The following is a 23854-nucleotide window of genomic DNA, read 5'->3' on the forward strand; positions in this document are numbered from 1 at the left end:
CTGGGAGCCCTGGACCCGCCTGGGCCTCAAGCCAGCCCTGCTCCGTGCTTTTCCATTTTGTGGCCCCATCAATGGCCCGATGGCTTACGCCTGTTTGATGAAGTTTTCTGTCACTTTCAACTCCTCAAAGCAGCATGGTGGGCACATGTTCTTCTCTCTGCTTCATAGATGGGCAGTCCCAGCCCAGAGAGCCTGTCTGACTGGCCCAAGGTCACACAGCAAGCTCATGGCATGTGCCAACTGGCATTTGCTCAGTGACCTCATACAGGACAAACTGTGTTTTTATATTAAAACAAACACAGCTTCACGAAGCCGAGTGCCAAATTCACACTGACTTTCAAGATAGAAGAGGAGACTTCAGAAATAGTTTGTTGTTGCAGAGACCGCTACAGACTACAAACAAGAGTCCAAACGCTCGCGGGGCGTTGGGGGATCTGTCTGGTGCTTCCCCTCTGTAGGCGTGTCCCCTGTGCTTTCCAAATCCTCTCCACAATGTTGCGAAACAGCGGGCACATCTTTCTCTGCCTGGGTCACAGATGGGCCGGCCCCAGGCCCGGAGGTGCGCATGACTCATCTAAGGCCACGCAGCAGCCACGGCCTAGAAGAGCGTTCCTCAACCTTGGCACCATGGACATCGGCAAGGAGATCATGCCTGTGTGTGGGAGGATGTTTAGCAGCATCTAGTCCAGTGATGGCGAACCTTTTGAGCTCGGTGTGTCAGCATTTTGAAAAACCCTAACTTAACTCTGGTGCCATGTCACATATAGACATTTTTTGATATTTGCAACCATAGTAAAACAAAGACTTGAATTTTTGATATTTACTTTATATATTTAAATGCCATTTAACAAAGAAAAATCAACCAAAAAAATGAGTTTGCGTGTCACCTCTGACACGCGTGTCATAGGTTCGCCATCACTGATCTAGTCTCTACCCACCGGATGCCCATAGTACCCCTCCCGAGCCATGACAATCAAAAATGTCTCCAGACATTGCCAAATGCCCCCGGGGGGTGGGGGGCAGTCCCAGCCCCATGGAGGACCACTGCCCAGAATGCTTTTCGTTCAGCATGCCAGCTTTGTCTTTGAAAACTCAGCTCCAAGGACCAACAACCCATCTTTTTCTTCTTCCCCAGCCCATAACACAATCTCTTGGAAGCAGATTGAACCCATATTTCAATATCCACTTTGGCATCTTTTTCCAAGGTATTTCCAGGGTGGCAGATGGGAGAAAATGGAAAAACAATATTTGAACACAGGCCCTGTTTTCCACTGGGCTTTGAGAAAATCCCCACCTTGTGCACTCTTAGTCTATCTCCGGCCGATAAGACCGCTCATAAAGCCAGGGCCCCAGCCAGGTCCAGGATTCCTACGGACACACCATGATCAGGGCGCTGCTGCTGTCTGCACTGGTGGCTGGAGGTAAGCCCTGCCGCCCAGAGGCACTGTCCCCGTCCCCTGGTGGGATTGGGGACGGGACTCCCCTGCCCACACTGGGCTCGGTCCTCCGGTTATAAGAAAGCTGGAGTGACATTCCAAGGACAGGCAGCAAAGGGCAGGACTCCATGGCCTCTCGGGACCCCTCTAGAACAGGATTTTCTCTTTGGAGTTGGGGGAAGCAGCAAGTGTAGGTGAGATTACTTGGGTCACTGCTTCCTGGACTCACAACCCTTTCTCTTTGCACAGCTCTCAGCTGTGGGCTCCCCACTTACCTGCCCCATCTGCCCAGGGTGGTTGGCGGTGAAGATGTGAGGCCCAACAGCTGGCCCTGGCAGGTGAGTCGCCCGCACTCCACTTCTTCCCTCCCTGCCCCCACCACCTCGCACCACCCCTGTGCCCTCCACCATGGGGTCTATGGCACTGGCAACGATGAGAAAATTCACCAATAAAATACGTTTCTGTGGCCTTGGTCAACCTTGGAGGGTAGAGGAAGGGGTACCTTCTCCAGCTGCAATAAGGAGCCGCCCCATCCAACTACCCGTACATATGCGTGTCCATAAGCACATGTAGTGTGGGGACATGAGTGTGCACATATGCGTGTGCAGGGTGGTCATAGAGGTTTCCTGGAGAGGATAATCTTTTTTAAAATATATTTTTATTGATTTCAGAAAGGAAGGGACAGGGAGAGAGAGAGAGAAACATCAATGATGAGAGAGAATCACTGATCGGCTGCCTTCTGCACGCCCCACACTGGGGATGGAGCCTAAAACCCGAGCATGTGCCCTTGACTGGAATTGAACCCAGGACCCTCCAGTCTGCTCTATCCATGGAGCCAAACCAGCTAGGACCGGAGAGGGTAACCTTGGCCACACACCTGTAGGAAGTGAAGGAGAAAACTATGCTAATACCTGGGAGAAGAATCTTCCAGGCAGGAGGAACAGCAGTGCAAAGGCCCTGGGGTAGAGTGGGCTCGGTGTATTTTTCCATGCATGCCCCGGAGGTCTGTGTGGCTGGAGCAGAGGGGAGTGGGAACCCATGAGGTGAGGGCGGTCATGTAGAGCTTTGTAGGCCTTTGTACAGATCTGGATTTTATACTGGAGGGTCTGGGCAAGGAAGAAACATGGATATTTTGTGTTAATTTTTATTTTTTAATGTTGCATTAAAATGTTATTGATCCTGATTCCTGAGTTTCTTGGTGCCCCTTACATTTCCCACCTGAGATGTGTGCCTGGCTCACCTGGCCCTGGCCCTGCTCTCAGGGGTGGGGGATGGGACGCTGATGAGCAGGAGGCCCAGCTCTTTGGCTACCAGAGCACCACGCTTCTCCCCAGGTCTCCCTGCAGTTCAGCTACAATGGCCAGTGGCGCCACACCTGCGGAGGGACCCTGGTGGCCCAAAACTGGGTCCTGACCGCTGCCCACTGCATCAGGTAAGTGCTGTTCCCAGACACCCAGAGGCTCACCCCGCCAGCCAGCAGTCATCTCCAGTGTCAGCCCCGGTTCCCTGAGCCACCCTGTATAAAGGAGCCTTGCAAATATCCACTTGCCTGGCCAAGAAACAAGCTTTCGTCGACCTTTAGTTTGGTCTGCTGGGCAACTGATGGATCAATAGGTGGCATAGACTGAGTGCCCTGTCCAGGACACTGAGCAGGCATGTTTGGGGGGAGAGGGGGACTCATTTCTTGCCCTCCTGGGGTACTGGGTGTGGCCTCCGGATCTGGAATTGGGTTCCCTTGAGCAATTTGAATGATTTCTCCAAGCCTCAAAGCCATCACCTACAAAAAAATGCGGATTAAATGAAACGATGTGTTAAAGGCCTGGCACTTAGGAAGTGCTCAATGAACGCCAACTGTTTCCATTACAAAGGCCCACAGGAAAGAAAGGTTCCCTGACATTCACTGTCCACCTGTCTTTTCCCCTCCTTAAGACCTCTGCTTATCGCGCCCCAGCAGGTGCCCGGTGGCATTGGCCTTGGGTCGGTATGACTCTCTCCTTGCCTGGAGGGGTCCCTTCTCCTCACCTAAGTTATAAGCTTTAGGAGGTGGTGGGGAAATAACAGGCCTGAGAGTCAGGAGTCCTGGCTTCGAGTTCTGGACTCTAATTAGCTGTCAAACTCTGGACCAGGCACTCCTCTCTGAGCCTCGGTTTCCCCATCCGAAAATGAGAGGTTTGGGAGATTCAACTGAAAAATGCCCTTGAGGGCAAATGACTCTGTGTTCTCTGTGCCCATCTCATTTCCTCCATAGTAACATAGAGTTTACATCACTATAACTTTTATTTTACATTGCAGTTTATCGTTAGTATCGTTTAGTTATCATGCTTATATAGTTATAGTCATTATGTTACACGATAACTAACCAATTGCCTCAGGGAAGAATAACTCCCAAGTGCCAACTAGAAGCATACTTGGGCCCATCCCAGCGTTATCCAAAGCCAGGCCTCTGGAGACCGTGCATTGGGGTGTCCCTGCCCATGGGGGAGGGGGCGCAGAGAGAGGACCAGACAGCCAGGAGCTGACCTCTCCGCTCGCCTCCCTTCTCCCAGCTCCTCCAGGACCTACCGCGTGGTGGTGGGCCGCCACAGCCTCTCCGTGGACGAGCGTGGCTCTCTGGCTGTCAAGGTCTCCAAGATCGTGGTGCACAAGGACTGGAACTCCAGCCAGCTCTCCAAAGGGTACCTCCCATCTGGGCGCACTCGGGGGCGGGGGCAGCAGGGGCACAGACAGGGGGGAGTCTCCCAGAAGGCACCCCTCCTTTGTTCCTTCTGTAGGGAGAGGGAAGGAGCTCTGACCTTTATATGACCTTTAGAAGTAAAGCCAGCCCCAAAGATGCCTGGGATGAGGGTGTGAACTGGGGGAGGGAGAGGCAAAGACTGTCAGGGCCCCCTGGGTCTCCTGCCAGTGAAGCCGCAGATGCCCTGTCCACCCCGGGCACTCACTGACCAGGTATGGATTCCAGGCCAATCCCTGGGGACACAGGGATGGGTCTGCAGGCCCCATCAGAATCCAGCGGAGTAGGACACAGTGTCTCCTGCCTTCCCCCACCCTGTACCCCTCCCTCCAAGGCCTTTTACTTTTTCAAAGAGACCCTGAGAGCCTGCGGGGACAGCCTGGGGGTGATGGACACAGGCAGATGACCAGGGTCTCTGAGCTCTCCAAGGCCCACAGTCATTATCCCCCCTTTCCTCTCAGATGGTCAGATGCCATCCTATGCCCACCCCTAGATTTTACTGACCCCCCATGTACCATGCCATGCTGGACACTGGACTCTGGGTGCGGCACACACAGAGGGCACAGGTCACCGTGCCAGGTCGCAGGGAGCTCAGGGCATGCGGGTGGCAGTGGGGCAGTGCGGGGTGGTGGTTAGGAATGGAGCTTCTGGAGCCTGGTGGCTCAGGTATGAAAGATGACTGCTGACCCCGCCTGGGTTCCTCAGCTTTTCTGTGCCTCGGTTTCCTCTTCGCTAAAAGGCGGAGAGTAACAGGGCCTGCCTCTAGGGTTGTTGTGAGGATTAGATGAGATACTGTATGTAAAGCACTTAGACAGCGGCCTGGGAGGAGGGTGGCCCAGACTTCCTGGGGAAGGGGAAGAGGAGGAAGCGAGGAAGGAAAAGGTCCCCTGCAGAATCCACCACTCGCTCCTGCCCATTCCTGCTCTCAAGGGGCAGGCCAGCGGAGGCGCATAGTTCGCTGCTTTGGGATTAGCTGCATCAGATGCAGAGCTTCCTCCCTCGCCCTTGGGGGTCGATGCCCCTATTGGCTGGGACTGTCGTCCAGATCCTCCACACGTGGCCTCCCCATGTGGCCTGGCTTCTTCGTGGCGGAGGCTGGGTTCCAAGCGCAGGGGCCCGGAGGACCAGGCAGAAGCTGCATCTCTTCGCACGTCCTAGTCTCAAAGGTCACCTGGTGTCACTTCCTCCACATTACAGGCCCCGGGCCCCCTCTCAATCCAGGGGGGAGAAACCCAGACCCCACCTCCTGATGGCCAGAGCGTCTACATCACCTCGTAGCAAATGGGCTGGGAGATCCCACTGCAGCCACCATGGAAAAGGCACCTGCTCATCCCTAACCGTCTCCTAGACAAGAGCGTGAGAGTAGGGAGGAGCCTGGGCAGACTCAAGGTGGGAGGAGAGCAGGGAGTAAGGGCAGAAGGCCTTTGCATCTGAGCATCTCCTGCCGTTTTCTCACTGAACACGGGAAGGAGATGGTCAGGACAGACATCACCAATCAGGACATGGGTCCTTGTCAACACAGCCCAGCAGGCAGCCATGACTAAGCCATCAGAGTGGACATTGCAAGACAAACCTCCCTGCCCGCCCTGTTCTAAATAATCCCCTAAAAGGCTCTCAGGGGGTATAGGGCTCCAAGCTCCACCAGAGACAAAATGCAACCTGGGGTTTAGAGGCAGCTGCTCCCCAGTCCCTCGGAGCCCTGGCAGAAGGAAGCCTCGCAGTCAGGCTGGCCAGGGAGGGGCTCCGTGGTTCCAGCGGGGGCCAGACCAGGAATGAAATTAGGACAGGCACCGTCAGCCCTCTCTTTACGCTCTCCCGCTTCTCCGACCCAGGAACGACATTGCCATGCTCAAACTGGCCAGCCCGGTCCCCCTGAGTGACAAGATCCAGCTGGGCTGCCTCCCTCCCGCCGGCAAAATCCTTCCCAACAACTACACCTGCTACGTCACAGGCTGGGGAAGGCTACAGAGTAAGTGGGGGCCGGGAGCCCCAAGGGTTGGGAGGGAGGGAGGCAGTGTCGCCCTTGTCCAACCAGGGGCTCTCTCCACACTCTCATCCCAGGGTGTCTGGGAGAAATGCTGGCTGCCTCGGAGGGGCAGGATAGCATGGACTGATAAGCAGTCAGGCTGCCTGGGTTCGAACCCCAGCTCCTCCACTTGCTTGCTCTGTGACCTTGGGTACATGACTTATCCTCTCCATACCACAGTTTCCTCATCTGTAAAATGGGAATAATAACAGCACCTACACCACAGGGACCTGGGAAGTGGACTGAAGGAGGTAATCCATGAGAAGCACTTAGGGCAATGCTTGGCACATAGTAGGTGCAGTGTGATAGTTGTCATGTCACTATGACAGAAGGAGGGTAATAGTGACCACATGGCATCTGGCTAAGAAGTTTCTCTGTGTGGCCCAAGGCCGGAGTCCGGAACAGCATCCCCTCTGTGACCTCAGGCCTCACAAATGTCCCTGGGGCCCTCATCACACCCTCCTCTCCACACATCAAACTTACCTGTCCCACGTGCCACCGATTTTACTGCTCAGACCTGGCTTTGTGTGAGTCCTTTGGACATAAACTCCAGGGTCAGAAAGCCAATGATGGTAGGCCCCAAGACACAGAGGACCTGCCTTCCCTTGTCATATCACCAGAGGTCTGGAAGGCTCACGCAGGTAACTGTCCCTTTCACAATGACATAACCCCATTAGTATAAGTGAGGTATTTTCCCAGAGGTACGTCAACACACATGCACTCAAATAAGTTACTACCGCCCTCTGGACGGGCGTATGTGCAAAAACAAGGACACGTGGAAACTCAGCAGAAGTGAGAAGCAGGGGAGGCGTCACAAGCACAGCCTCTTGCCTATTTACCCAGAAAACACTGGAGCAGAATGCATTTCGCTGGAGGCAGCGAGAGCCAGGGAAAGGTCCACATGCTTGGCTCTCGGTCCCAGCTCTGTGGGTGAGCTCTGCCACCCTGGGCAAGCCACTCCGCAGCCTCAGTTTCCTCATCTGGCAAAACGGAAATACAGACGGCAAGATTAAAAGAGATGACAAAAGAGATGTGACGATGCTTTATACATTGTAAAACATGATACGTGTTAATTATGTATTCAAGTGGTCTTGGGCAAGCTGCTTAACTTCTCTCAGCTTCAAGATCCCGTCTATCATACAGGAAAATACATTTACTGTGAGGTTTAGCATGTTTTGAAAAGCCCAATAAAGCACAGGTGTAGGATTATAATACCATTAATCCTTGCCATAAGTAGCAGTGATAATAGTAATGGAGGTGATGGTGACAGTATCATTAGGGGCCATTAGGAAAGCTCTACCTTAACCACATTAGAATATTTTTCCCAACTGGGGCTCGAAATGCCAGGAGGTTCACTGTTATATTTAAGGTAAGTGATAGAAGCCCATGAAAATAGCCAGTCTCAACCAAGGGCAGAGACACAGCCAGGCTTCAGGAACAGGAGAGAATCAGGGGCTGGAAGACTAAAAACTCCAGAAACCCTCTCTCAAAATGTCTTTCTTGGTAGATCTACTTCATTCTTCTCTCCCTAGAGGAAAATGGCAGCCACTGCCAACCGCTCCCAGGTTTACAACCTCTCTGCCTGGGATTTCTGAGTTCTAATCCCAAATTCCCAGGGAAGGAGCTCATTGGCTGAGGTTGAGTCAGCTGTTCAACCCTGAACCAATCATCAGTGGCCAGAACTCTAACCAATCAACTGTGAGGACACAGGATAAACAAACATGGCTGCTCCCCTTGCAACCATGGATGGATGGGAAGTCAGAGTGGCCAGAAAAAAAGGGCTGGGCAGGAAACCCAGCAGGCGTCTACTACTTCCTTAATTCTCAGCAGTCCCTTTGTCCCTGTAACTCTCTCTCTCTCTCTCTCTCTCCTTCTCTCTTCTCTTGTCTCATCAGCCAACGGGGCCACTCCTGACATCCTGCAGCAGGGAAAGCTGCTGGTTGTGGACTATGCCACGTGCTCCCGCTCTGACTGGTGGGGCAGCTCCGTGAAGACCAACATGATCTGTGCTGGGGGCGATGGCATCATCTCCAGCTGCAACGTGAGTGCAGAAAGTCGGGTGCGGCCCCTCCACAATGAAATGGGGCTGGGGGTGGGAGAGGCTCTCGGGGGTCCTCAAATCTGCCCCCTGCCTGCCAGCAGAAGCACCCGAAACAGCTCCAGACATTCCCGTCCCTGACCTGTGTCCTTGTCGTCTCCAGAAAAGATGTTTTGAGATGTTCCTTGTAGTATCCGCCCCCCTCCCCCCGCCCCCTCACTGCTGGGAAGTCCTTCCTTGGGTCTCACTGGGGTCTCTCATCACCGTCATCTCTCATATCTCTCCTCTGTGTCGGAAGGGAGCCAAGGGGTGTATGCTCTGGGTTAGGGCCTTTCTAAGTGACTTCGGGTTTATCTGTTGAATTAATTGCACTCATGGCCCAGTGTGTCCCCTTATGGTAGCTGCCACAGAGCCTTCCTGGAGACCGTGTCCTAACCAGAAGGAACTGCGAGGGAGTGGACCTTGTATCAGAGTGAGGGCAGAGCAAGGAGCCTCACATGTCCTGCCAATCACACTGTGCCCTACACGCTGCCCCCACGCAGACCAGCCCCCGGCAAGGTCCCTCATCATGGGTGGAAATGGCCGGTGGTGGTTGAGCGCCCGCCATTCTAACTGTGGGTCGCAGTCTCTGCTCCTTCACTTACTGCCTGTACAACCTCAGGCAAGTCACCACCTCTGGGGGCCTCAGTATTTCCTGTCAGTGAAATGGGAATACTAACACTAACCACATAGGTTTCGGTGAGGATCCATGAGATGAGGAGTAGGAAGTGCTTGGCTCAGGTCCAGGCACCCAGAAAGAATAAAGGTTCGTTCTTGTTGGTATTATGGTGCCACCTTGAGCTGTGACCATAGGGGCTGGTCGGAGACCATGGCGACTTGTGGCGGAACAATATAAACATACTGCAAACATGGGAACCCGGGTCTCTAGGGGCAGCCCCTCCCCCTCCCTGCACCCGCCCAAGCGGCCAGGCCCTCCTGACAGAGCCCCGCCTTCCCCAGGGCGACTCCGGAGGACCCCTGAACTGCCAGAAGGCCGACGGCCAGTGGGAGGTGCACGGCGTGGTCAGCTTCGGGTCCTCCCTGGGCTGCAACTACTACCACAAGCCCTCTGTCTTCACCCGCGTCTCCAACTACATCGACTGGATCCATTCGGTAAGAACCGGCTGCACCTCGGGCCCCAGGGGCCTGCCCTTCCTGACCTGGCTCCATCTCGGGTTGGAGGACCCCCTCCTTCCTCCTGAGAACCAGGCCGGAGCCCCTAGAGGAGGCCGCAGACCTGGGCAACCCCTGCGCGGCCCCCTACGGGCCCCACAATTTCTGTGTGGATGGAGTGGAGTGAAAATGCACGTAGAGATTGACAACAGAGGACAGTCCTCAGGCACTAAGAGTGGGTTCCTTAGGATTAGTGGGGTGTTCTGTGTTTGCTTATCTGTGTGTCAGCCCAGACCCCACCTTCCAATGCTATCAGCGTGTTTATCTGCAAAGGCCAAAGCCTGGTGGGCTGAGACCCGCCACAGTCTTAATCATGGGAAACCACCCCCCACCCCCACCCCCACCCCCACCCCCGTGCAGACGGTAGGTGACAACCATCTCGCTCTACACGGGACTGGAGGTTTCCTGGGAGGCGGGGCTTTCCATTTTAGATGGGAACAGGCCAGACGAATGGGACTCCGTTGGTCTCACTGTTATAGTGAATGTGTCCCCGAGAGCTGTCTCCTGGCAGCTCAAAACCAGGACCTCATAAGCTTCCACACCAGCCCAATTCCTATTTTAACAAAGAACACGCATTTATAATAATGACCATAAAAATTGTTCTTTAAAAGACTGGCACCAATCTTGGAAGAAGCGGGGTTACAATCAGCAGCAGGTCTGAGCAGCCCCAAAGGGAAGAGTCATCACAAGAAAGGCGGGCCTGGCCCTGGCCGGTTGCTCAGTGGTTAGAGCTTAGGCCCTTGGACTGAAGGGTCTTGGGTTGGATTCTGGTCAAGGGCACATGCCTCCGTTGCAGATTCAATCCCCGGCCCTGGTTGGTGTGAGTGCAGGAAGCAACCAATTGATGTGTCTCTCTCGCATCCATGTTTCTCTTTCTCTCTCTCTCCCCCTCCCTTCAACTCTCTCTAAAATCAATGGAAAAAATATCCTCAGGTGAGGATTACAAAACAAAAAAAGAAAAGAAAGCTGGGACGTGGGGGCATGGGAGGGGGAGGCATTGTGCCTAGTGATGGCTGCTGGGAGGGAAGACACTCCATGTTGATTAGGGGCACTTTTCCCCACCTCCTGGCATCACCCCACCTCAGTTTGCTCTTCTGTGAAATGGACTTGAACTCGGCCAGGACTCCCCCGTGGGTTTAGGAGCCAGAGCAAGTGGGAGCCGGGTGTTTGTGGCCAAGCCCCACAGAAGGGGAAGCTGGCATCCGATTTCATTATTTTAATTTTCAAAAACTATTCAACTGATTCAAAGTGACAGTTATAAAACCAAATATGAAACCACAGCCATGAGCATGTGGTCACAGGGGAAACACGCCATCAGACGGGCCCTTCAAAATAAGCAGGTGGCTGCCTCCAAGTTTCCCATTCCCGCTCGCCGGCTCCTTGCTCATCCGTCTGCCGCTGGCACCGCTTTCCAACAAGTGTCACAGACACCAGAGATTCCAGGCAAGTTCGTTGGAGAGAAAAGTGTAAAATCAGGAACAGAGTGGCTATTCACTGGTAGGCTTTTGTCTTTGTGTTGTGTTGTGTTGGGTAAATTGAGAGAAAGCCACGATTCCATTTTGGCAGAGGAAAATTGGAGTCTGGCTTTTAGAGTGTCACCAGCATTTCAAAGGAGCCTGGCCCAAGACGGGCTGGACGGAAGGATGCTTAGAGGACTTTTCCCAGACACGTCCCAGGATCCTTTCCCAGCCCCGCTGCCATGTGAGTCACCGGGCAGCTGGTCCTGGCAGCACCTTCAGGGCCCAGAGCAGAGGCCAAAGGCAACTGTCCTGAGTTTTTGTCCCAGCATCAGCTGTTCCCAGGGACAGACACAAGCACCACAGAGGAGGCCGCAGCCGAAAGCATGGCCAGATGTCAGAGGGGATCAACGGGAAAGTAAGCCTTTGCAGGCAGCGAGGCAGAGGTCCTGGGTTCCCGGGACAGCAGCCAGGCAGGCACCTGTGCCTGTAACGGGTTCCAGTGGTGGCAGAACCAAGCAACCAGCTGTCCCCTGGTGGAGGCTGCCCGGCAGCTGCAGAGGCTGGTGAAACCTTGCAGCGATCACAGCCCAGCGGCACGCCCGGTGTCACCCACAGGCGCTTGGGAGCACCAGCCCAGACAAACGCAGACGGGTGTCAAGGTCAGGAGGTTGCCCTGGAAAGGCAGGAGCAGGAAAGTGACAGGAGACAGGTGGCCGAGGGCAGTCAACTTTTCAACAAATGTTCACTGAACGACAGCAACACATGAGTCTTCAGCGTTCACCACTTTTTTATTTTTACTTTAGAAGGTAATTCATACTCTTTACAAAAACATTAAAAGAATATAGGAGTATATCAAGTAAAAAAAAATATGCCAAAAAAGGAAGAAAAAAATAGTATTAGCCCCCTTGTCTCGCATCACCAATTCCACCCCCGCCCCAGAGATAATCATTGCTAACAGAGACGTCTTCTGGACTTGGTTATGTCCACATATACACACTGTCTTCTAACCAAAAACAGGATTTTACTCTTTATACTGTTCTGCAACTTAGTTTTTTCACTTAACACCAAACCACATCTACACGTGAGCACATATATTTATGACATCCTTTTGAACAGCTAAATAATATCCCGTAGTGTGACTGTAATGAACGAAGCTCCCCCCTACTTCCTGGTTCCCACCCCCACACGGCCACAGGGACATCCGGGACGCATTCTTGCACACGGGTTGAGCATCTGCTATAGCCGTCCAGCAGCATCTCCGGGTCATGGATGGCGTGTGAACACGTTTCAGAGAAAGCGGCTAAACCGCCTCGGAAAACAGGCTACAGCAGCACTATGCAAACCGCGGTGCCTGTTAACAGGTTCAGGGCTCTCGACCCATGGAATCAAAAAGCTATCAGTTGTAGGCGTTCTCATGCAGGTCGGTGGAAAGCTGTCATAATTAGAACTCTTCGGGCGAGCCGAGCGCTGCTCCACCCCGGCCGCCTCTGGTTGACCAAGCAGCGCGGAGCCTGGAGGAGAAAGCCGGCCACGCGCAGCTCTGCTCTGCTGGGTTAACCTGCTTGTTTTCTGACGTGTCCTGCAGGTGATGGAAAATAACTAACCACCAGAAGTTCCCAGCACTGTCTCAAACTTGGACAGGCCCCAGAGGAAAATAATAAAGTGACAACAACATGAATCACACCTGGGTGAGAGTCTTATTAGCAAACCATCCTCACATCCAAGGCTCCAAAAGCAAGAAAGAGGCCAGATCAGGACCATTCAAAAGACCTCAGGGTTGCAGCCTTCTCTGGGGTGGCCAGCCGATCATATCCCTGTCCCCAGCACAGCCACCCTGCAGTGCAGGGTCCTCCGACCAGGAAGGCCCCTGGAGGCACAGGCTGGACTCAGAAGACCCGGGTGCGGCCAGGTCTCTCCACGGGTTAACGGGGTTCCCCTGGACAAGCCACCTGACCTCCCTGAGCACGTGGTTCCTGCCCCAGTCACCTCCTGGGATGGGGTAGGGGTGGGGGTCAAATGAAATGTTCTGAAAAAAGCAAGTCTCCTTTATAAGGAAGAACAAACGGTTGAAGCAGAATGAGGGGGCAGATAGGCACAAGAGAGTCCATAGTCACCTGAGGTTTATTTTGTTAAGGATATTGCAATGCAGGAAAAATTAATAATTTTTAAGACTTCATTTAAGATTCACAGATGGCAGCTGTTCAGACCCCAGTAGTCCCAAACTCGCTGCTCTAAGAGATGCTGGTTTGTGTGTAGCTAAAACATCCCCACAGTTCAGTGGATCTCAGGTGGGGGCCCACCAGGGGACATGTGGCGATGTCTGGAGGCATTTTTGGTTGTCACTGCCCAGAGAGAGATGCGACTGGCAGTCGGGGCAAATGTCACCGCAGGTACCTCCTGGGTAGACGCCAGGGATGCTGCTAAACATCCTACCATGCACAGGACAGCACCCACCCCCAGCAGAGGAGTGTCTGGCCCCAAATGGCAGAGGTGCTGAGGCTGAGAAGCCCTGCTCTAGAGGAAATCCAAGCATCAGACCCGGTCGCTAGCCAGGCAGCCAGCCACGGGGGAAAGCCGCACGCCGTCCACGGCATTCTGCTCCTCTCCCTCCATCGTCGGTCGATTGTCTCCAACTTGGAAGCTGCTAAGAGCCTGTCTACCACCAGCTGAGAAAGAGCAGACCCCCGACGGCTACAAATCCTTCCCAGGGGACAGCCGGAGTTGAAGGAAAGCCCAGGCCTCCGCAGACACCGGGCGGGGAGCAGGAAGGCTAGGGGGTAAAGGGTCAGGCAGGGTCGAGGGCCCTGGCGTCATGACGTTTTAAAGAAGAGTTTTTTCCGGAGGAAATTAAAACACCCAGGAATCTGTTTGTAAATGCCTTTCTCCGAAACAGCATCAGCGACCTGTGAAAACACGGCCATGGGGAGCTCTGTGAGTGCTCTCCATCCAACCACGAATTCCTTCCGTTTCTGGAATCCCAGAGGGGTGGGGGCGTGTCTCCTAAGGAAGCACCTTGAAACGGCTCAACTGCAGCCTCCTTGGGCGGCTGGGGGTGGTTAAAGAACAAGCATCTCAACCAAAAATTCAAAAAAAACTCAGAATTCAAAATTTCCAAATTCAAACCTCACCAAGTTCACCTGCCCATGGCACGTGGGGCCCTGCGCCTGGCTTTTCTTCCCCACTCTGCTCAGCAAAGCAGAGCCAGAGGCGACGCAGAAGACAGGAGGTCCCTGCCCAGTCCCCCCTCTCACGGCACAGACACCTGAACAGACACCCACACGCTCTGGGATCCTCGGAGGGAGCCAGTGCTCTGAGTGGGACCTCACTCAGCGAGGCTGGGCCTATCAGGACATCCTCGCTGCTCTCTTGCTGGGGCCTCACCCTAAAGAGGAGCCATGATTCTGGAGGGTCAAGGGCATAGGACCATGCAGTGGGACAAAGGGTGCAGGGACAGCCCCGCGACCTGCCTTCGGGGTGCCATGCTCTGTCCACTGAGCCAGCCCACCCCGGTGCTGAGGACGGGCTCGTCGGGGGAGAGGGGAGCGGAAGGTGTCAGCCTGGGGACCTCGGAGAAGCCGAGGAGGATGTGGCCCTTGGCATAAGGGGCCAGTGTCACCACAGGTAGTAACCTCTCGCGTTAGAGAAGTGAAAGCCCTGACGCATGGCAAGCCAAGGTGTGGCCGAGGACGGGGTTTCGCATCTTTTACCTCATGTCTGCGTACTCCCCCCACCACCCCGCCCTCCCAGCAGCCTCCCCTCTCCTTCCCAGAGGCGGGGCTCACCCGGAGCAGGAGGCTCTGCAGGTCTTCCGAGTGAGCCCACTGCTCCAAAACGCCAACCAGGGTCTCGATGTACCAGGAGCCGTTATTGGTATCCCTCCAGGAGACAAAACCTTGGGAAGGAGAAAGGCCGGGCGTTGTTGGAGCCGCCCCACCCCATGCTCTGACCCATTCACACATCAGCAGGAGCGGCCCACCGCTCTGTGCCCTGTCCCACTCCCCTGTCCCGCGTGCCATCTTATTTCATCCTCACCACCACCTCGTGGCGTTGGCTAGGATTCCAGCTTTCCAACAAGGACACCAAGGCTCAGAGAAGTCAAGTGACTCCTCCAAGGGACCAGAAAGGAAGGACACTAACTCCTGCCCCACCTGCCACGTGCCGGGCACTGCGCTCAGCGACGTGCCAGTCACCTCGAGAAGCCCCGTGACAAGTAGGATCCTTAGTCCCACTTTAAAGATGAGAAAACTGAGGCGAGGCCAGGATGCAGTGAGGCACACAAGCCCCAGGGCGCATTCCTCCATAAATTTTGTATCCCCGGCGCCTCGCCTGCCTGGACCCGAGGCTCAGAGAGGTGAAGTAACTTGCTCAGGGCCACACAGGTGGCAGGAGGGGAACAGAGATCGGGCCCAGGTGTTTGCTCTCACAGCTGCTTCTGGGACAGATGTGGGGGAGGCCCTGGCGGATGCACTCACCTGGGAAGGTGGAGTAAGACACGAAGATGTCACTCGGTGTGGGCAAACTAGACACGGCGTCCGGCTGGTCGTAGCGGCCGGGGTGGTCCTGGAACGGGAAGGCGTCTGGCTCGGGGTTACCGTCAGGGGCCCTGTCCTCAGGGGAAGCGGAGACCACCTCAAACCCATGGTCTTTCTGCCCTGCAGGGAGCGAAACCAGGCAGCACTCGTCACTGAAACACACAGACCACAGCTCGGGCCCCATGTCGCCTGTCCCAGCCCAAGACCGCCCGTTCCCTCTGGAGCGGGGTTCCCGTGCTGGGCAAACACGTGTCGGAAACCGAAACAGAAGCTTTACTTTTGTCTAAAGGGTTTTACACATTCATTAAGTAAAATTTGGGGGCAGAGGGTGGAAAGATGCAGAAATGTAAAAAAAGCTATAAAAAGTTACAAGGTGTGCACCCAAAAGAATTCAAAGCAGGTGTCCAACAGAAAACGTGTACCCAAAGGGTCACAGCCAGACTATTCCCAACAGGCAGAGATGGGAACAGCAAGTGCCCATCCACAGGTGACTGGATGAAACGTGGCAGAGACGGTGGACAGAAAGTGATCAGGCTCAGAAAGGAACGGAGCCTCCGCTGGTCCACAGCACAAGTGGGTGAACCGTGGGAGCACGCGGAGTGAGAGAACCGGACACTAGAGGCCTCGGAATACGACCCCATGTGCAGAGCAGGCAAATCTCCGGAGAGGACAGCAGGTTCGCTGTCGCCAGCGCTGGGAGGAGGCGGGGACGGGTACAGAGCTTCCTTTTGGGGTGATGAGAAAGTTCTGGAATTAGATGGTGATGCAAATGTACTCCATGCCACTGGGTTGTATACTTAATGGTTAAAATAGCAAGTTTTATGTCAGTAAGAAAACAAGTCACAGTATTTCAGCCTTACAAATGGGAAGGAGCCCTGACCGGTTTGGCTGAGTGGATAGAGCGTCGGCCTGTGGACTGAAGGGTTCCAGGTTCGATTCCGGTCAAGGGCATGGACCTTGGTTGCGGGCACATCCCCAGTAGGGAGTGTGCAGGAGGCAGCTGATCGATGTTTCTCTCTCATCAATGTTTCTAACTCTCTATCCCTCTCCCTTCCTCTCTATAAAAAATCAGTAAAAATATTTTTTTTTTTAATGGGAAGGAAACTCTGATGCATGTTACAGCTTGGACGGGCCTTGAGGACATTCTGCAAAGTAAAGCATGCCAGTCACAGAAAGAAGGCAGCTGAAAGGGCTTCAGGAAAGAGAGGTGGAGGCGGAGTGGCCCAGAGGGTCCCTGAGGGCAGGGTGTCTGGAGCAGGGGCTTGGGACCCAGCCTCCGATGTGAGACGGGAGGACAGTCCTGGTGGGAAAAACGGCCAGCGGTTTGGGTGGCTCGTTTTTGGTGGGAAATAGCAAGGAGGGAGGGAGGTCACAGCTCACCCAGGAAGCTGGAGTCCCGTCTGTAGGAACAGAGATGAGACAGCGATGGTTCTGGCAACCCCATAACGGCAACTCCAACATCTGCTGACCCCTCACCCCACACGGCTGAAGCTCAGAAACTTGGTAATTTGGGTTCTCACAGCTCACGGGCGGGGGCCAGGATTCTGCCTTATATCTTCCTGCCTCTCAGCCCCGCTGCTGTGCCCCAGGGAGGCCCCCACGCCTGCAAAGGGGGCTTGAGGGTGTGGAAGCTGGACTGCAGCTTACTCAGGTCACTGTGTCTGGTTATTTTCTTGGTTGAGATTCTAGAATCTGAGACTGACCTGAGTGGACCAGGGGAGGGGACCTGAGATGTGAACGCGGGACTGCGGCCGGGGCCACCTGGGGAGCCAGGTGCGGGGGTCGGGGGGCACTTCAGTGGACAGTGGGGGATGACTAAGAATGGCCTAAGGAGACAGAGGTGGGCAGAGGGACTGCCCGTGAAAAGCGGAGCAGCGACAATAGGATCCGAGAGGGGACGCTGGGGAGAAACGAGTGGGTCGGACAGGGGACGCCAGCCGTGTGTATTCACGTATCATCCTCATTCTACAAATCTGATGCGAAAGCCTAGCTCCCGGGTTACGCACTGTATGCACAGCTTTGTTCTTAAGGAGGCTCGATCAGATTTTGCTCACAGATATTTTCATACGGTCCTGTCTCACATTCAGAACTCCCCGGGAGGCGGGACTAACTCCTTCCCCGTCAGCGAGAACATTCAGTGGGGAGAGGACCTGTTGGCTGAGCACCTGCAATCCGCAAGCACTGCAGCATCCTGCGCCTCCGCCTGCCTTCTCGGCAGGAGCTCTAACAGGGCAGGCCGCTCAGCGTCCGCACTGTGCACCATGCTGCTTACTAACCCTCCACAACTAACTTACCCACTTGGACACGGGTTTCCGCCCTGGTGCCTGCACTGCCTCTCCGTGAAGAGCGTTAGAGGATTTTTAAACGGTTTTACAGTGTAACAACAGTGAGCTCTAAAACAGCAACCAGAATCCAGGACAGACTTTCTGCTGCATGTCAACAGGACACCCCGCCAGACACACTGAGAGATGGAGACATGTCTATTTCTGTTCTCAGCTGACAGGCCGCCCCCGTGTGGCCACAGCGGTCATCACAAGCTCCTGCGGGCGCTCCGCAGGGACCAGAACGCCAAAGGCAGCTGCATTCCAGCGCGGGAACCTTGGTCTTCCCAGCGAGTTGTTTGGGTTTGTTTTTTCATGGCGGGAGTCTACATTATTTCAGATTTCACTCGCAGATATTTTTATATGCTTCTATTTCAAATTCAAATAATCAGAATCTACATAAGATGCAACCAAACTGAGCTTTGTGCCAGGCGAGGACCCGGCTGTAAGGCAGACAGGCCTGTCTCTGCCCTGGGAGAGCTGACCAGGGCCTGAGGCTGTCTCAACACAAGAAGGTGCTGTGAGCCCTGACCGGTTTGGCTCAGTGGATAGAGCGTTGGCCTGCGGACTGAAGGGTCCCAGGTTCGATTCCGGCCAAGGGCATGTACCTTGGTTGCAGGCACATCCCCGGTGGGGGGTGTGCAGGAGGTGGCTGATCGATGTTTCTCTCTCATCGATGTTTCTAACTCTCTGTCCCTCTCCCTTCCTCTCTGTGAAAAATCAATAAAATATATTTCATAAAAAAAAAAAGAAAAAGAAGGTGCTATGACAGGGAAGGACAGGAGCGGCCGGAGCACAAGAGCCAGCTAACCCTGAGGTGGGAGGAAGCAGGTGTTTAGGGAAGACTTCCTGGAGGCGATGACAGTTAAGTTTTAACCAGAAGGATGGATGGTCAAGAGTTGGCCAGGAGACAAGGCAGAGGATGGCACCAGGAAAGGCAGAGGGGCAGGCCAGAGCCTGTGGCAGCCCGGGAAGGTTGAGCGGCGCTGGACAGGCACAGCATGCCGGGCTTGGGGAGGCAAAGGGGCCGGGGCCAGATCACCAAGGGCCTTGTGGGCCCCACTAAGGAGTCCAAAGACATGGCAAAGATCCTCCGTGCTACTGAGAATGGGTATTGGGGCGGCACGGAGCTGGAAGACGGGCTAACTTTCCCAGAAAGCTGGCCTCCCTTTCTTGGGGGTAGTGGGAAGGAGATCTGGTTGAGGGAGCTCAGGAGAATGGCAAGGAAAATGAAGGATTTTTTTATTTTTCTTTTGTTTTTAATCTTCCCTTGAGGACATGTTTAGAGAAAGGAGAAGGGAGAGATAGAGAAACATCAATGTGAGAGAGAAACATCAATCGGTTGCCTCCCGTGCATGCCCCGACCAGGGATTGAATCCGAAACCTACGTACATGCCCTGACTGGGAGTCAAACCCGCAACCTTCCAGCGTACAGGATGACACTCCAACCCACTGAGCCACACCGGCCAGGGCTGAAGGAGTTGTTCTTTCTCCTCCACTTCGTTTATTTTTGTCAAGTCTCTGGCGTTGAAGGTGCCAACGCTGCAGGAACCTCTGCATTGAGACCTCGAAAGGCTGGACAGAGCTGACACCTACTCTAGCCAGATGTAGGTGCTGCCGCTCGAACAACAGCAACCATGACTGGGCCCTCTGCCTGCCTGGAGAGACCCCTTGGATATCGTGGGGGGCTGGATGGAGTAGGAAGCAGGCGGCGGCTCCTTCCCCACCCGCTTCTCCCGCAGGGAGGCTGAGGACCTGCTTACCTCCCCCGCAGGCCTGGATGAAAAACAGCTTGGGCTTCCCTCCCAGGCTGGGGCAGCCGGTCCCGTTGAAGATGTTCACGATTCTCTCCACGGGCACAGGACACCCATCTGCGCCATAAACAGCCCCCGGGAACTGGAGGTGGCTGGCCTAGAAGACCAAGAACCCTGGTTACAAAACCAGGAAGCCGGGGAGGACTCCAACAGCCTGCCCGGGAAGCTGAGGCCCCTACCTGGCAGCCGTGAGAGAGGATGACCACCACGCAGCAGTCCAGGGCCCCATGGTCCCGCCGCGCCAGCTCCATCAGAGCCTGGACCATTTGCTGCAGAGAGAAGGGTGCAGGTGAGCCTGGCGGATCGGGTCCCCATCCTGGGCACCTGGGCAGAGCGCCCTCCCTGCTCCCAGGGCCAACATGGGAGTAATGACACTCGTAGCAGTCACAGCAGCCACCATTCTTTTAATCCTCACAGCGACCCTAGGAGGCGAATCCTGTTCTCTCTGTGTAGACAATGAAACTGAGGCTTGGGAGTCACCCGCAGGGACCAGGAGGGCCAGTCCTCCACCCAGGGCTCTCCAAGTCTGAAGCTTAAACTGGAAACCACTGGGCAACACTGCCTCTCATGGTCCTACAGACCTAAGGGCTAGTCCTGGGGAGTCCCCTGCATGCAAGGTCCCTCGCAGGGAGTCCGCCCCGCCTCGCCCGCCTCTCTGCAAGGACAAGGCCTCACCTTGGCAGTCAGGTCGCTCTCCACCTCCACCGCGAAGTGCAGCAAGCGGAAGCATCTCTGCAGCTTCTCACAGTCCACGTGGGAGCCCTTGCGGGTGCTGAGCCCCGACTTAAGGCAGAAGTTCACGTTGTTGATAATGAGGCAGTGGCCACAGGGGTTCGCGTTCAGGGCGTACGCCTGCCAAGCACAGGGACCAACGTAAACCGGGGTCTCACTGCTCTCACCAGGCGGGAAGGCGGGAAGGCGGCCCCTGGGTTTTACTCGGGTGGCGGGCAATCGGGAGCAGTGAGACAGGAAAGGGGTCTGCCCTGCTTTTCAGAGGAGAACAGCGGGGTCTACGCCCAGCATCACAGGGCTCAGCAAACAGACTGCAAAGCAGACCGAGGGGAGCACTAGGTGTGATGTTCAAATCGCTCAAAGTGGGGAGATCAGTTCCCACGACCGTGCTCAGGGGTGGGAGCTGCTAGCTTAGAAATCCAACACCACAGACACGCACCCCCAAAGGACCTTACAGACCGCCCAGTCCAGGGGAGCACTGAGAATCATGTGGGTGGGCAGGCTCGTGCCCAGGCCCACCTCGGAGCATTGATACCACTTCCTCCCCAGGCTCAGCATTTCCCTTGTAATCCTCTCTCCCATCAGCCTGTTCATTTTGTCTGTGGTACGTAGCACTCTTTATACTCATATATTTCTTCCTAGAAACATATAAAGTATCCCAGCACGGAGACCAGAGCAGTCACACAATAAACGCTGTGAGTGAGCGAGTGAGTGACTCGGCCTGGGGTGGGTGCCACAGCCAATTCTGACCCCCTGACGTCACAGATGAGGAAAGGGCAGGGTGGGCCAACCTGCTCCAGAAAGAGCTGAGCCGGAGTCAGGAAGCTGTAGGGGCCTGGGACCGGGACCCTCTCCCCAGCTGGGCTGGGTCCCCTGAGCTCCCGACACAGCTGCAGGGAAGGGCCTGGGGAGTAAGGAGCAAGAGGGCCCAAAGCCAATGCAAATGGCCCCAAATCATATGAATGCTCACCAAATCAGCGCTTCCCCTCCGTCGCCCGTGAGCACCTGGAGAGAGAGACAAAGAGGGAAAACATGAATGTCAGGGTCCAACAGGGAGGGGCAAGGGACTCTGGAGCTGAAGAATACAATGAATAAAATAAAAAAATGCAACAGAGAACATCAATCTCAGACTTGGTCAAATAGAAGAAAGAATCTGTGATGCAGAAGATGAGTCATTTGAAAGTACCCATTCAGAAAAGAATACATGCTTTTCAGAGGAGGGGCTCCCAAAATTAAAATATTCCACCCACCCCCTATGAGTATTCAGAAAGGCAAAACCAAAATTAAATTCGGAACTTCAGCCTGCCTGGCTGTACCAATGGCCATGCCCACCTCTCTCAGTACTCACGGATATCACTGAATCCTCCAGCACCAATGTCCACTGGCCGGGGCACCCCTGGTCTGGGAACCTGTGGATAGCGCTCCTCTGGCCCCAACGCCACTGGAGTGAGTCTGCCTGGGGTCGCCTTCAACGGATCCTGCTTCACTACTCTTAGCTCCTCTGGTCTGACCACCACAGGCCTGAGGTCCAGGGGTCTGATGGCTTCCGAATCCCGCCTTGCTGCTTGGCTACTCGCTCTCAGCAGTGAAGCCAGGCTCTGCTGGCCTGTGTCCTCCAAGCAGGAGATGAACAGAGGAAGGGCCTGACTCCCTCGAGTCTCCAGATCTATGACCAGCTGCCTGGCCTGATCGCGCCGAGACCCAGAGCCGGCCCTCTGTTCGGAAAGAAACACATGGCGCTATTTATTACTCACACACTTTCCTGTGACTCTCACCCTGTCCCCCTATTTCCCAGATAGCATAAATCTATAAACAATCAGCCATATGGGCAAAAACTGAGCCTGCTTTTGCTTATCTATTCATTCAGTATTTTAGAGGCATCTACTATGTGCCCAGGGCTGTGCCAAGTACTGAAAATACAGCAGGGAACAATCTCAGTCCTCAAGGAGCAAACCCACACAGATAAATCAATAATGACACAGCGAAGAGAGATGTGCCCCCGGGGAAGCACAAGGGACTGGGAGAGTACAGGCGCATCCAACTCAGTCCTCAATGGTCAGAAAGACTTCCAGCAGGGGACCTTAACTGAGGCCCTAGAGCAACGGTCGCCAACCTTTCGGACCTCATCGACCACCCGGACCACCAGTTGGCGACTGCTGCTCCAAAGGTTTCCTTAAACCAGCGGTCGCCAACCTTTCGGACCTCACGGACCACCCAGACCACTGGTTGGCGACTGCTGCCCTAGAGAATATTAGGATGTGAATAGCAAGATGTAATGATGGAAGCAGAGGCTGGAGTGATGTGGCCACAAGCCAAGGAATGCTGGCAGCCTCTCGAAGGAATGGATTCTCCCCTGAGCCTCCAGAAGGAAGCAGCCCTGCTGACACCTTTATTTTAACCACTTAGGACTCACTTTGGATCCTTGACCGCCAGAAAGGCAAGAAAATAAATATGTGTTGCCTTAACAAAAAGAAAAAAAAAGGAAGTGTGAAATAGGAAATGTAAGTTGGGATGGGGAACAGTAGTGAGGGATGAGGCATTTGTGTGGTCATGTCAAGGAAGCTGTGAGAAGCCACAAGAGTTTTAAGAAGGGAGTGACAGAATCAGATCTGCCTTTTAGAAAATTCCTCCTGGAGGCAGGGAGGACAATGAAGGGAGTGAGCCACAGCCAGGTCGGGTGGTGGCAAAGATGGAAGAGAGAAGTGAGAGGGCAGACCACAGAAATAAGGAAGGAGAATGGACAGGATCTGGCCATGGATTGGGTGGACGGTGAAGATGGAGAAATGGTTAAGGTTGACAGGTGTGGGGATGGAGAGGCCGGTCACTGAGACAGGGAGTGGGGTGGGAGCAAGAAGATACTGGTTATCTGCTGGTTGTCCTCTGAGACCCAGCCCTGGGCAAGTTCCTCTGGATCCACAGGAATAAGACACGGCCCTATCCTCAAGTTCCTTCAGCAGCACTGCCCACGGGAACATTTTGAGATGATGGAAATGTTCTTTGTCTGCGCTGTCCAATACGGCAGCTAAACAAGTGCTTTTAAAGAGAACCTCCAATGTTCAACTTTATTATTCCCTCCACTACCTGCATAAGGCCGTTCATCTCCAAAACCCCTTACAAAACATAAACTTAACACATGAGGGGCTGGCCAAGGAGGACAGGGCACAGCCAACTATAACACATGAGCCCCTGTGGCTGACACTCTGCTGTCTCACACCCGTTATCTCATTTAGTCCGCAGGGCAGTACTAATGTTGTCCCCATTTCACAGCCCAGGAAACTGGCTCAAAGAGGGTGACCTGCCCAGGGACAGGGTGCCAGGCAATCTGTCCCCCAAGTGGATGCTGCGGACCTCATGCTAGAGGAGGGGAAACAAATATGCCTCCTGGTGGCCACAGCACAGCGCTGCAGCAGCAACAGTGCCGCTGATGTGCAGGCGCGGGATGGCTTGACCAGCCCTCATAGAAGCGTCTGGCAATGAATGCATTGGGCTCGCTGCCGGGAAAGAAAAACGAGGTTCCCCACAACAGATTCCTAAAGGGGGTGGGGGAACTGG

The 23854-nt window shown here is 54.6% G+C and overlaps 2 protein-coding genes across 3 annotated transcripts in view; one reads left to right on the forward strand and one right to left on the reverse strand.

Moving 5' to 3' along the window:
• Positions 1–1366: 1366 nt before the first annotated feature.
• LOC102427918 (chymotrypsin-like elastase family member 2A) lies at positions 1367–12584 on the forward strand. The gene is made up of 8 exons (XM_006104755.2): positions 1367–1421; positions 1686–1774; positions 2771–2868; positions 3983–4111; positions 6000–6136; positions 8089–8234; positions 9231–9383; positions 12489–12584. The coding sequence occupies exons 1-8, from the start codon at positions 1382–1384 to the stop codon at positions 12504–12506; spliced, it is 810 nt and encodes a 269-aa protein (XP_006104817.1). The 5' UTR covers positions 1367–1381; the 3' UTR covers positions 12507–12584.
• Positions 11783–23854, reverse strand: part of CASP9 (caspase 9) — a 12628-nt gene continuing 556 nt past the window's right edge. Inside the window, exons 2-9 of one of the 2 annotated variants that reach the window (XM_023745936.1) lie at positions 21651–22017; positions 21273–21307; positions 20246–20422; positions 19750–19839; positions 19520–19667; positions 15376–15555; positions 14686–14795; positions 11783–12482 (exon numbers count right to left, since the gene is read on the reverse strand). In XM_023745936.1, the coding sequence (XP_023601704.1) occupies positions 12345–12482; positions 14686–14795; positions 15376–15555; positions 19520–19667; positions 19750–19839; positions 20246–20422; positions 21273–21307; positions 21651–22017 (1245 nt within the window). In that variant the 3' untranslated portion in view covers positions 11783–12344. Of the gene's footprint in view, positions 12483–13005; positions 13807–14685; positions 14796–15375; positions 15556–19519; positions 19668–19749; positions 19840–20245; positions 20423–21272; positions 21308–21650; positions 22018–23854 lie in introns of those variants that run through there. The other variant, XM_006104756.3, reaches the window with a different exon arrangement.

Source organism: Myotis lucifugus, unplaced genomic scaffold, assembly GCF_000147115.1.
Source record: "Myotis lucifugus unplaced genomic scaffold, Myoluc2.0 scaffold_604, whole genome shotgun sequence".
Lineage (NCBI taxonomy): Eukaryota > Metazoa > Chordata > Mammalia > Chiroptera > Vespertilionidae > Myotis > Myotis lucifugus.